Below are 13,394 nucleotides of genomic sequence, written 5' to 3' on the forward strand. Positions count from 1 at the left end.
TGATTGTAATTTGAAGGTTGTTATTTATTTATTGTTATTCACTAATTATTTACTTGCTTTTAAATGTTTTGAAGTAAATATTGTTTTATGCAAAAAAAAAAAACATAATTATCATATTATTGTTCATGTCTTTATATGCATATTTTTCTCACAATTTGTGGAGTACGACATGTGCTTACACTTGCTATAACCAAACAAACTTAGTCGGAGAAGACATTAACGAGGTTATAGAAGATGGAGTGTTCTAAGGTGGTTCTTCATCGGTTTGCCTGTAGAGTTATCATAAAGAATAAAATCTACGTAGATTTATTGGAGTTTTAATTGTTTCTTCGATCCTCGAAGGTCACTTTTATAAGACGATTTAAATACGATTAAGTTAAATATTGTAATAATTATTATTAATTAAGACATTATATATTGTGATTGATTCGTATGCTAAACACATAGATAAGATTGCCCAGAGCAGTCTCGACATACCAGTTGCTGTTTTATTGCTTATTACCTTCTCCATAGCTGCGGACGATGTGTTGAACATGGATTGGCGCGATCAGTGCTTTACACGTCACCGCCAAAGCCGGTTGCGAGATGTAGTTGCTTGCTTGCCCAAATCGCAACCGTGGGGAGCACATGTTAAACAGGTCCAAATCTCCGACCCGCAAACTTACTCTCGCTCGCACCCTCGCAAAATTTTGAAGCATGTCGGCTGACACTTCAGGTCTGACCGCAAAATGAAAATTCCTGAAACCCAACAAATGGTTTACACAACATGTTGCTTAAGTATTTAAATAGACCCAGAAGTTATGTCCATATGACCACAAACAAGTTCCAGTTTACAAAACTGTGCCAAACTGCCATTGCCCTGAAGGTTCACAGGATTACAGCTCGGCCACGTTGAATTCAATTCGGAACTGATCTATGAACCACTTGGAATACGAGACAAGAAAAATAAAAAGTATAAGAACACTCACAACTGGAAGCATGGGAGATCACTACCACCAAATGGCTGCTCTGGAGTACACAGACCCACTAGTCCATGTGTCACAACAAGTGAAATGCAGGATCATTCAAAAAGTACTGTTTGGCATCTTCCAAAACAAAATTTTCGTGTTACACGTATAGTGCATTTCAATATCTGCCCCAATTTGACAGAGTTATTGGTGTTCATAAACAGTTTACATCTACAAGTATTAAGCCTAAAATGTAAATAAACAGAGGGCACTGATGATCTTCTGTTACGAGCCTGAACTCCGAATAAGCTACAGAAGTACAGTGGCAAAATGGCTACAGTTTAGAGATCTACAGAAATTGGCGACGAATGCTTTTCATTTACAACTGCTGTTATTCTTGCACAACTGTGGGGTGCATCTCTACGGGATCTAAACGAACTGTGGCTGCACCAATCATTTTTGTTCATGGTGCTTCAGTAATCACTTATTATCAAAAGAACCGCGTTGCTATTTGAAATTTTGAATAGCCTTCTTGGCAGTAAAGAATGGCCAGGTCAAATCTCACCAAGATTGACCCGTCGAATGCTCAATGATCATTATGTTCTGAAGCCGATGTGTGCAGGAGGGGCTTTGCTTGCACTCAGTTTCTTGTAAGCACATGCGTCAGTTCCATTGATGACAGCTTATTCAGCGCGAGGAGGTAGTGAGCCGACATACCCAAAACCGACAACAAGGAAAGCCATGCCTTGAAGGAACAGATAGATGGAGTATCCCTTCTTTGAGTAAAGCACGTCATAGCAACCACACAGAATTATGCAGGTTCCAACGAAAATTTCTGAGCAGTGATACCTGATAAAGAGATCACATTGGTTATTTATAAGCATTTGAAAACACTAGAAAGTATCTCATTCACACTATGTGCATTCTCATAAGTACGTAAACATCGGTATTTAGTATTTCAAAAATCAAAAGTACCTAACATGTTAGGTTCGAAAAATCTTAGTGATAACTGATAAACTTTGATTACCTCTCCCAGAATCTTGTTCGCCTCTTCACAAGCTTCGGTACAAGGGGCTCTGTTAGCTTTACATCTATCACTTTTACAGCATCTGATCTGTTGGTGCTAGTCTTTGTCTTGTTGGCGTCGCCCAACTTCTCGGTGACAACCCACTCATTGACTCGTCCAGCCTCCAGAAAACCAGTTACTGCAGCTTTTATCCGGTGCAACGACATGACATTCTCAAATAAGACCCAGAGGATCACCAGGTGAAATGAACTGAAAAAGCGAGTTGCTTTCAGGTGTCAACTGAGTGCAACAACAATACTGTCATTTGGAAACTTAAGTCTTAGCATGCTCATTACCTCGGTGTGCCAAGAGACTTCAAGAGGGTGATAACTGTTGGAACGTAGACCACCCCCCAGAGAGGGATTTGAATCTCAGGGAACAAAACTGACACAGGGATCGCAAAGCAATAGTAGATGAATGTCACTGTATGGGAAGCAACCTTCCCGACGAAGAAGAAATCGTACCATAGGTGGATTTTATTCCACAATGACACTTTCTACACAGAAAAGACGGTATACCTGTCAGCCAATAATCTGATGTGCTGCTCTTGTAGAAGCAGCATGAAGAAAGCACTAACCTTGTTTAATAAAATTTCTACCATCATTTTCTTGAACAGGTTTGCCGGTCCACATGACCACCTGTGCTGCTGAAACCGGTATGCCTTGAATGTGCTTGGTAGCTCACTCTTGACCTAACCACATACATATGCAGTATTCTGCGGATCGTTAGGTTCGCTTCTTGTTATGTTCTCAAATTTCTTACAAGCAAGAAAAGGAGCACCAGCGTACTTTTATGTCACCGATATAAACGAATTTCCATCCCTGCAGTGTCGCGCGGACAGCCAGGTCCATATCCTCCACTGTTGTCCGGTCCTTCCAGCCCCCGGCATCATCGATCGCTGAAATCCTCCAGACACCAGCTGTTCCTGAAAGATGAAAATTTCTTTTGTAAGGCCAACAGTCAAAAGATTACTCAGCTTGCTGAGTTAGATGGCTAAATTATATATCTCTGGGAACAGACTGTACCATTGAAGCCAAAGAACGAGTATACTGACGACCCCGCCTCTTGTTCAAACTTGAAATGGTAGTCCAGCGACATTTCTTGGAATCTTGTCAGCAGGCACTCGTCAGCGTTAACTGCGCATACGGTTCGAAGACAATATTTCTGTCATTTGCCAAACCAAAATCTGCTTAATTGAGAATACAAGAGAACAAATATGCACCGACCAAATTTCCAGCGAGTCTGGACGAGGGCGATCTCCGGGTTGTGCACAAGGAACGGAACTGTCCTCAGGAGAAAATCAGATTCGGGCTGGAAGTCTGCGTCAAACATGGCAATGTACTCGCAGTCTTTCACGTAGTCGTGCTTCAACCCTTCCTTGAGCGCGCCGGCCTTGTACCCCTTCCGGTTCCCCCTGACCTCGTACTTTATGTTGATACCTTTGCTCCTCCATTTATGGCACTCCATCTCCACCAAATCCTAGAAAGCAAAGCAAATAATGCAGGGAATATGTTCACTGCTGCTTGGAAGTATGAACAAGGTTTCAAGCAATTACAGTTCAAAGAGTGAATCAGGTGGCATTAGCTACCCAATGCTGGTCAGTTGGTCAATCATTTTTTTTAACAGCCTAAACAAAAACTTTGTAGAATTGTTACTCCTAACCTACCATGCACATAACAAAGATTCATGTCATTAAAGTTTTAAGCTTTCCAGTCTGCACATAGTAGTGTGCTTGTAGCAACAGAAAAAGGGACCAACCTAAGAGAGTTAAAGCGAGCATTTCCTCTGGTCTGATTCTCCAGGCTTCACACGCACGAATAGAAACGCATCCACGATTACTTCCTAAAATGGAGTCTTTCTCCTATCAAGTTGTCCAGGTCCCCAAGAACAAGATAATCTACTAATATCATAAACCATATTCGAATGTGCAGTACCTCCGGATCATAGGCACGAGGCACCGAGATGACACGTTCCCACAGGATGCCCTACTACGGCTCGTCCCTGTAGCACCCACGATGTCAAACCTCGCCACTCTCCGGGACGACCCCCGAGCACGCCGCCGCGCATCCCCCGCGCCGCCGCCACCCTCGCCGGAGTTCGTACTTCGTTAGGGTGAGCATCAATGCGTTCTGTTGACTGCCCGCTGCAAAACCCATGAGGGCCTAAAACTCCAGCCCACGTCTAGCCCAACATTAGACCAAAAATCCCATGCCCGAAATGAAGCCTGATACCGCTGTCTTGGGCTCATGGCCTATACTAACTGAAATATGAATTTGAGCCCAGTTTGAATGAGAGAATTTTTCACAGGAATTTAGGAGAACTTAATCCGTGTGACCGTGTATTCTAGATTTTACAGGGGTTAATAAAAGCGAGAAATTTAGATTTTTACCACTTAAAAAATGGACTCAGTAAAAATTTAGATTTTTACTTACATCGGAGCAATTTACACCGAGAAGAATGAAAGGCTCGAATGGCCCACCGAATAGTCTGGTGATGAAGAAGAAGTATACATCGGAGTATTCGGTGTTCACAGAGGCTTGAGTGGGGGTTCCAACGGCTAGTTTATGAGAGTGTACTCATCGGATGAACTGGTGTTAGTACTACTGTTCTCACCGGATCATCCGATGTTAACAGTTTTTCAGAGCCGTTAGGTTAACGGCTAGTGCGCGGGTTTGAACCTATAAATACCCTTCCACTCGGTCATTTGAAAGGTGTTATGTTGCTGGAGCCCAGAGAAGTTCATATACACCTGAGAAGACATCTAAGTCACCAAAGTACTTAAAAGTGATCATCCAAAGCAATTAAACATAAGATTAGAAAGTGATTAGTGCTTATAGGCCTAGAGAGCGTGTTGCTAGGAGATTGCTATCTAAAGAGTGGATCAAGAAATGATCCAAGTTTGTACCTCGTGGTACGCTGACACCTTGGAGTCTTGGTGACTTGCCGACAACTTATTGACCCTCCGACGAGCAGCGGCAAGACACGTGTATGGGGACGCAGAGACCCTTGCCTTGGTGGCTCAAACTCCAAAGTGATCACGGCAGTAAGGAACCAGAAGAGAGGCTAGTGGTAAGACCTTGCCTTGATGGCTTGGTGGCTCATCCAGTTGGAGGCCTTATCTTTGTGATTTGGTGGCTTAAGAGCCATGATCGGGTGCCGACCTGGGAGCATATCCTTTGTGGAGCTCCAACGTGAACTATGGGTGGTATTCATACTATTGATACCACGGGAAAAAAAAAATCCTTATATCGAGTTTGCTCTCTCTACCTTATTTACGTTTCTGCATTTACTTACTTGTAATTTACCTTTTTAGATAGGTTGCAAGCACTTTAATCGATAGAGTTGACACATTAGATAAACCTAAAGCACATTTAGATAGAAATTGATATAGGTTTATCTTGTATTGTTTATGGAGCCGAATAGACTCTTAGTGTCCTAATTCATCCCCACCCCCCTCTTAAGACGTCACCGATCCCCTTCACCATCGCCGTTGTTGTGCTGACCTCGCTCTACGCATCCCGTGGAACACATCTCGAGCCCCAAAACCCACTCCACGAACTCTCTAGGGATAGCAGTCAGACCCATGGGTTCTGCACCCAACGGATTCGGATTCTAAATAACAGGTGTCTGGCGGGTCGAGTGCTTGACCTGTAGCGAGTGCGGGCGTGGGTTTGGACTTCCCTTCGTGGGTGTCCACGGGTCACTTGAATAACATGTTCAGCCCAGCACGTGGGTGCCCACTGATGCGTGGGAGCCCAGCACGGTAGCACCCAGCCCAACGACAGGTCAACGTCGTCCTCCCCTCCACGCCGCCCCATCCTACGCGATGCCGCCCCTCCACGCCGCACCCTCCTGCATGATATCGCCCCCTCCTACGCCACCCCTCTTGCGTGATGTCAGCAACCGAGCTCTCAGCCAGCACGACGTGCTCGCCCCCCATGGGTCGTAGCTGCACGGCACATGATCCAGAGCTGCTACCCGACAGCAACACGGATGCGGTAGGTGGCCCGCTGGAAGGTGGCCCCAGTCCTGCTGGAGCTAAGGTAGGGCAGGTGCACGTGTAGCAGCATGGGCGCCGGAGCCGTGGGTGGCATGGAGAGCGAGAAGCGGTTGGCGGCTATTAGCACCCTCCGCACACAGCATCGTCGTCCGTCCCCAGCTTTTGTAAGACCCAACAGGTCCCCACCTGGTTCGGGTGCGGGGGCACATTTCAACCCGATTAGTAATTCATGTGCAGGTCAGGTTTTGAATTTTGGGTTTTGTGACAAGTGAGTTTTGGCTGAACTCGCACCCGACCTGAACTGTTGCCATCCCTAGAACTCCCAACCTCTCCTCTAACTTCACCAGTTGTGTTCAAAACCATGTCAACTGTAAAGTCCCAAGATTTTAGTTACCTGAAGTTTAGGAGGTGTGAAAAAGAAAAATCTCACAGGACTCTAGAGTATGTGACTTAGTTTACATGGTATATATGCATCTTACCCCCAACTGTTCTTCAAACAATCTTATCCTAACATTAAAGAGATGACAATTAAGAACACCAAATTAATGGAGACGAATACAAGAACAATCCCTAGAGCAGGCTTTCATGTGAGTTCTTTTTTCCATGTGAGGTTTGTGCATCGTCACTAGTGGTGGCCAGTGGGGCTTTAGCGCCAGGAAGGTAGACGAACATGTATGCTCTACATGGCTTCCTAGCTGGAGTGATGGGGGAAAACCCAAGGTATGGTACAAGTAAGTGTTCGAAGCTGCCGAATCTGAGGGGAAAGCTGGTTCCCCCTCCTCAGTTCCCCCCACGATTGGACGCAACACTGCATCCAATTGGTGGTGGTGGTAGTGTTTTTTGTGAATCGGATGCTACCAATCTACGACCCTATTTGGCATGGATCGAAGCTCCCTCTTCGACACCGCATGGCGGTTGCTAGCTAGGCAACATGGAGGAAAATTGGTCGAGCTAGCCCACTTTAATTTGTCCTTTACTGGCTCCTGTTCCACCACCGCTTCAGCCCCTATATCATCAATGTCTCACCTACATTGTGGCTGCCCACCGCATTGTTGTCTCCCCTTCCACTACCCATGACTAGCGGCGCCTTCGTCATCCACCGTCCTCTCCATCACCCTAACATCTCTAGCCTAAACGCCCCCATCCTGACCCTTCCCACCGCCGATCTCTTGGCCGACAATGCCCCCATCGCCATTGTAGGACCGCCTGCCTCTCGGCTTTATAGCCAGGGAGATGAGGTCCCTCCCCCAGCTTTGAACCCTAACCCTAACTTTGCGGGGCAGCAATGCAGCGACGACTGCGGGGAAGGGGAGAGGTAACCGACGACGCTTGGGAGGGCTAGGGAGGAGATAACACACTTGAAGGAAGGAAAAAAAGAGACATGTAGCCTTTCAATTCCTTTTTGTATGAATCTTAAAGTTAACCGAGCTGATGCTCATACTCAGTCGACCAAGACATGTAGGAATTTCTAGCAACGGGAGCCGAAGATGCCTAGCTGGTGATGGATTCTATGTGTGTGGGCCTCATATGCACATTAGGCCCCATAGCGCATACGGTCACATGACTTTTAAGACCTTAGGCCCACCGCGAAAGGACCCACGTGTGCCAACAAGCCACCACGTCGGTGCTTGACGTAGACTTCCTCTGCTACAAGAGCTAGTACTTGTAGTATATACATACCTCACCTCAGCACCTCTCTCCTCTGTAAGCTATCAGAAATTATGAACTATACGATCCATATATAAATTTTTAAAATATACTCTCTCATCTAAGAGCTAGCACTATCTCTAACTATTAGAGATACTATAATTGCTAAGTGGTTGTACGTTCGTGCCGGCAAGTCTTTCTCCATGGAACCCAAACTGTACGAGCATGACCTTTTTTTTTTCTTTTTTTAGATGACACTACAACGTACTACTCATATATGATTTTCCACGGAAATACTAGTACGTACGGTCACCGGTGGTGTGGCTTGTGGCCTGCGCAATAGCTCAAGTTCAGCGGCTAGGCCCCGCGCCCGGGGTGCTGGACTAAACGGTGTCCACACTAATGCGCGTATAGTTTTCCACTCTGGAAATGTAACTCCGTATGCGTTTAATTACGCACGGTCTATTTCAGCCATCTCTTTTTTTCACTGATATTTATTTATTCGCTAATTTTTTTTACTTATTTTATAATTTTTTATCTATATATTTAATATAAATTTTAATATAAATGAACTATCTTGATAAGTTATTTGTTTGCACATTAATGATTTTTTGTATTCTTTCCACACTCTGTGTCCGAGAACGACGGTTTGGAGCATGCGAGTATAAGGACAAAGCACGCGGCGTCATATACGTAAATTTCCAGGCTGCACGTCGCGTCTCGCCCCTTTTGAATTATCCTTTTTTTCGCCCATTTTTTCTGAATCTAGTGCGCCTGAAAGCAACCCCGGCCGATGAATAATGCACGTGCAGGGAGCTAGTCGGAATCCATTGGGTTGCCACGTGTGCATGGTGCGAGTTGTGTGGCCTGTGGCGTGGGTGCTGATCGAGGCTGTTTCAGACGGTTGCCTTAGGCCATCTCCAACGGAGTTCTAGGTACTGCTAGTGCACAGGAAAACGTACGTACTGGCCCTCACGGGAGCACAAGAACATGCTTTTTCTTCGCTAGTGCATAGGAAAACGTACTGGCCCTCACGGGATTACAGGATGTTTAATTATCAGGTTCTTACGTTATAATAAAAAATATAAATGTTAGATGTAATAATATTAAATTTAAATTTAAAATATGGAGATGTGAATGTATCATAAAAATATCACCGAACGAATACATCAAGAGTGATGTCGTAGTTTGATTTTAAATAAGATCTAAAGAATTATGAGAATATTATTCGCTAATTTCTTCATTTATTTTTATTAGTAAAACAAATCTTGTATCTATGCCGGTAAGAAACAGTGATTATAGAAATAAAATTGATAGTAAAAGTGAGTACATTATTTAAATTTTAAAAGTTTTTATTAGATGAGAGATAAGTAAGAGAAAAAAGTAACGTTGTGACTAAATTGTATTTTATATAATAGAGAATGAGATTAATAGAGTGTGGCTGCCACAAATCCATCATCCAGAACCACAAAATTTGTCCTACAGATCGACCTGCCAATCGTTGTGTATTGCTTTATGCACTCTGTTTTGGTCTGTTCCCGTGCACAGGTCAGCTATAGACTTAGAGTAACTCTAACAATCTAGTTAAATTTCACCCAAATATAAAAGGTCATCCAAAAAAATTTCCACTCCGTGTGTCTTTCCACTTCAGCAGACTATCTATATTCTACCCTTTATATTCCTCTTTCCTATATTTTAATAATATTTTTAACTAACGCATGTACTGGACCTTGACTTCGGTCAAAATTGAGAGAGGGGGGATGACGGTTGGTCGGCAACTGAAGAGCTTGCTGGCACAACCGACGGTGAGGTGGCGCCGGTGGACGGCACCAAGAGCTCCTACAGCGAGAGGTGGTCCCATTTGAGGGCTCTTTCCCCCGCATCGGGCTCGACAGCGGCTGGGCAACACAGCAGCAACAGCGTATAGGGTGTCGACGGCGACGCAATAGTAAAGCTTAGCTGGATGGAGGGGAAAGAGGCGACAGTGACCGGTACCTTGACTGGAGGTGGTGGCCAGAGCGGCCCTATTGACGGTGAGGTCCTCCTGCCGGCGATGGAGTTTGGCGTGGACAGAGAGGTGGCGCGACTCAATTCGAAGCGCGCGATAGAGCATAGATGACCTCGCCTAGCTTTCCCCACGTCCCTCCCATCCTTGGCCAGTACGGATCTGTGCTCCTCTTCACGGAATGGCTCGGCGATGAGGTGGATTTTGCTGGAGGCGCACTGCTCGGTGCTCAGTTCTCCATGTGAGCCGTGAGGGAAAGAGAGCGAGGGAGGGTGAGTGGCTGTGCAGCCGCTTCACGTGCTCCGCCTCTCCTCCCGGGCCGATGCCGTGGAGGCCTGAATCGTGGCGGGAGCGTACGGGGACGAGCGGACGGTTGGAGGATGGTGTGCGGGAGGGAGACACCATATCTGGCGTGCGGGGGAAGCGAGATAGTGCGCCTGCCAAAATGGCGTGCATGATGGAGGACCTGTTGGAGCATCAAATTTGCCCGATTTGGCTATCGGCTGAGATGGAGGATGCGATGGATCGGCTATTAGAGTTACTCTTATAGGTCACACAGCCAGTAAGCAAGTCGCCATGCAAGTTATTAACGCCGGCAGAAAGACGGGCATCTCAAGGAGGTAGCACTACTCTTTGCTGGTAGTGTAGGCAGTAGCAGTTACTAGGTAGCAGTCGATACAATCGCATGTCACGGCCTCAATCCTGCTGTGTTTGGCTCAACCGTCTACAGCGGCCAGCTAATAATTATTAAGGTCCTTTTGTTGTCCGTATAGTATAGCCTGACTGTATCTAATGAGACATACATGTAGTGATATTTGTTTGGTTGGCTACATATGCTCAGTCTGGTTAAAAATAGATTTGTTTGATTGCCCGCATGAGCATATATTGCATGAGATTAAAATAAAAAAATAAGTATTAATATGATGTTTATTTTGTATAAATACACTTTATAGCACTTAAATTTATCACATTAAACTTTAATTTAATTTAAAATGCACTAATATAAGTTAGTACTGATTAACTATACGCTAATACCATCATTAACGCAGTCTAACACGGGAGAAACGGATTTTGGTATCCTCGGGCTCACGCGTGCGCCAAGCATACAAACGCGCGTGCACACGCGCGGGGCCTGACCAGCTCCATCTGTAAGGCTATGAAAGTCCCCGAGTCCCGTCGATGGTCCACGCAGACAGCCTAAATTATTCCACGACTGGTTAATTAATGGCAGTGCCTACCAAGATTGGCAGGCGCATCCACGCACCGCTCGCGCCGCCACTACCACGGCACTACCGCACCCGGCATCGTCACGACGGACGGATCCCGTCCTGCCATCGATCCGTGGCCGTGCCGTGCGCGGCCGGTGCGTCCGGTTTTCCTTTACCCTGCCGGCGGGGGCGCGCCACGGGCGGGCGTGCCTCTTTCTCTCTGCCACCGCGTCCCAGCGCCTGTAGCCTCGCGCTCGCGCGTGGCCCGTCGCCGGCGGGCGGCGGGCGGGGTTGGGTTGCGGTCGTCCGTGACCGTCTCATCGTGTCCGCTCCGCGCGAGAGTGCGGTTGGCCCACGTGTTGAGCCAACGAGGCTAGTGCCTGCCTCGGGAGCTGAGTGCGCCTACTTGGCAATGACGACGTCGACGTGTCCACCGGCGAGACACACGCTGGCATGCCAGGCCGGGGTAATTCTCAACTCCCCAGCGGATTTCTCACACGGCGGCCGGCGATGGCTGCCGGCGTGGTGGGAGTAGTTAAATCAACCGTCCGGTTCTTGTCGGGGCCCTCAGCTGTTACGTACCGCCAGCGGCGAGCTGCCAGTCGCAAAAAGACGCACACCTACTATACACGTAGGAAGAAAAAGGCACGGGGACGCATGTAACATTCTCGTGCATGTGTTGTGAGCATCAGGGGTTGAGCACCCCGTGGACGCATGATTGGTTCGTTGCAGCCATGAAGCAAAAGTTGGGGATGCATGGGGCCATGGGTTGCAGAGGGAGAGAGGAGGTGGGGGTGAGCTCGCTCGGTGGCCGGCGTACCTTTACAACGGGGTCGGTCGAGTCGTCCAGCACCTGTATGAAGACGCGGTCGGACGGCCACTCCAGCGCACATGCCGCCCCGATCGACAGCTTGTACACCTTCACCACCACCATCCAAGATCCAACAGCACCAAGAAAAGAGCAGCGACATTAATCGTCTTACCATGAACTTGCTTGCAGGTCAAATCGACATGGGGTTCAATTGATTATTCACCACTAGGTAGCAATGTGCGCTCATCACTCACCTCCCGCTCGTTGTACATGGGGATCTGCACCAGCACCATGGGGTGCGCCGCGCCGCCGGCCTCCACATCCCCGGCGGCCGCGGCGATGGGCTCCCACCGGTACCGCCGCTCCGGCTGCAGCCGGAACACCTTCACAACCAGGCACACGGCGCAGACGAACAGCTTCTCGATCAGTATCATCACCGTCATGGCCAGCGAGAAGAACACCAGCAGCCGCACCACCGGCACCACCACGAGCGCCCGCGCGTGCGCCCACACCGCCGCGCATTGCGCCGCCGCCGCGGTCCAGTCCACCCGCACCGGCAGCTCCGCCCACAGCCGCGCCACCTCCTCGCCGACGCCGCCGCCGTGGCCACTGGACGTGGTAGCCATGGCGTCCATCCCTCACGAGGACGGTACTGGCACGGGGTCGTGATTGGATCTTGGGACAACTTGCTAGCTAGCAGCAAGCTGCTGAACCTGCAAATGTGCAAGGGTGCAGGCTTATACTATAGTGGAGCAGAAGTAGACCGGTAGTGGGGTCAGCCATTGATGGGGACTCAAGAAGATGGTCAGATACGGCTCTGCTTGTGCATGTGATGTACCTATGCATGTCTTGGCTGGGTTGAATTTCTTTTTCCCCCTCTCATGGGGAAGATGGGCAAGATCTTGCTACCTGTGCATTGTCAGGTTTAATCTTGGGCGTGTGAAGTTTATTGGTTATCAGGTGGTTGCTGGGATCAGGGATATAAATTCAGCCAAAATTTCAGTAAATTTTCACGAATTTTGAAAATTTTAGAGAAGAACAAAATATCTAATATCAAAAAAAAATTAACTGATATACGAGACCCATAAAGTAAAGGATGAAAAAAAGACCGAAATTTTGAGGGAAAAAATGACCAAAATTTTGATAAAATTTCACAAACGGTCTTTTCACCGGTGAAAAAACTATAAAATAAAATTGAAATCCTGGGTGAGATGGGGGTGTAAATCATGGCCATGAGAGGGGGTGAGCGACAGCCTGTGGGCTCGTGTGAGGCAGAGGGAGTGCGAACGTAGTGGAGTAGTAGACAGGTAGTGGTGACTGGTGAGGTTTTTTGGGGCCACTTGGTGGCGCCTATCATTGGTGTAGAAAAAGTGAATGGGCAGGAGGACGAACAAGATGAGATGGCAATGGGGGTGTGTGATTCAGCGGGTCTAGGGCTTGTCTCTGGCTAGCAGCCGTGTGGCTGCCTGCACCTGTGCTCACACGCATGCTCACAAGCGGGCTCTGTTTCCTTTGTCAATGTAAATGGTGTTTAAGGTTAAGAGAAGTAGCTGAACTGCTCGCGCACAATTGTGTGGTTAGCTTTAAAATACAATTGAATTTGGTGTACCTATATAAATAGGACCCGGATCCTCTGCCTTAATTGTGATTAATGCAGAGAATCACCACAGTGTAATGAGTCAACAGGTACAGTAGCCTTCATTAACTAAT

At 47.3% G+C, this 13,394-nt stretch overlaps 1 protein-coding gene across 4 annotated transcripts; it reads right to left on the reverse strand.

Moving 5' to 3' along the window:
- Positions 1-1,086: 1,086 nt before the first annotated feature.
- On the reverse strand, positions 1,087-12,461 carry LOC133899364 (probable glucomannan 4-beta-mannosyltransferase 11). Of its 4 annotated transcripts, none has more exons than XM_062340351.1 (9): positions 11,939-12,461; positions 11,694-11,792; positions 3,240-3,492; positions 3,039-3,149; positions 2,802-2,938; positions 2,591-2,704; positions 2,310-2,509; positions 1,975-2,223; positions 1,087-1,796 (listed from the first exon to the last, which is right to left on the reverse strand). In XM_062340351.1, the coding sequence occupies exons 1-9, from the start codon at positions 12,317-12,319 to the stop codon at positions 1,631-1,633; spliced, it is 1,710 nt and encodes a 569-aa protein (XP_062196335.1). In that variant the 5' UTR covers positions 12,320-12,461; the 3' UTR covers positions 1,087-1,630. The 4 variants fall into 4 exon arrangements, with proteins under 4 accessions (XP_062196335.1, XP_062196337.1, XP_062196338.1 ...); XM_062340353.1 differs by lacking the exons at positions 11,694-11,792; positions 11,939-12,461 and adding exons at positions 3,772-3,855; positions 3,948-4,109; XM_062340354.1 differs by lacking the exons at positions 11,694-11,792; positions 11,939-12,461 and adding an exon at positions 9,656-9,757.
- Between the last annotated feature and the right edge of the window lie 933 nt (positions 12,462-13,394).

Source organism: Phragmites australis, chromosome 18 (genome assembly GCF_958298935.1).
Source record: "Phragmites australis chromosome 18, lpPhrAust1.1, whole genome shotgun sequence".
Classification (NCBI taxonomy): Eukaryota; Viridiplantae; Streptophyta; class Magnoliopsida; order Poales; family Poaceae; genus Phragmites; species Phragmites australis.

Coding starts and splice junctions, on each gene's coding strand:
- LOC133899364 (XM_062340351.1), bottom strand. CDS start 12,319: ATGGACGCCATGGCTACCACGTCCAGTGGCCACGGCGGCGGCGTCGGC. Junction 2,939..3,038: donor CTCGTTCTTTGGCTTCAATG/GTACAGTCTGTT, acceptor TTCATCTTTCAG/GAACAGCTGGTGTCTGGAGG. Junction 2,224..2,309: donor AAGTCTCTTGGCACACCGAG/GTAATGAGCATG, acceptor TCGCTTTTTCAG/TTCATTTCACCTGGTGATCC.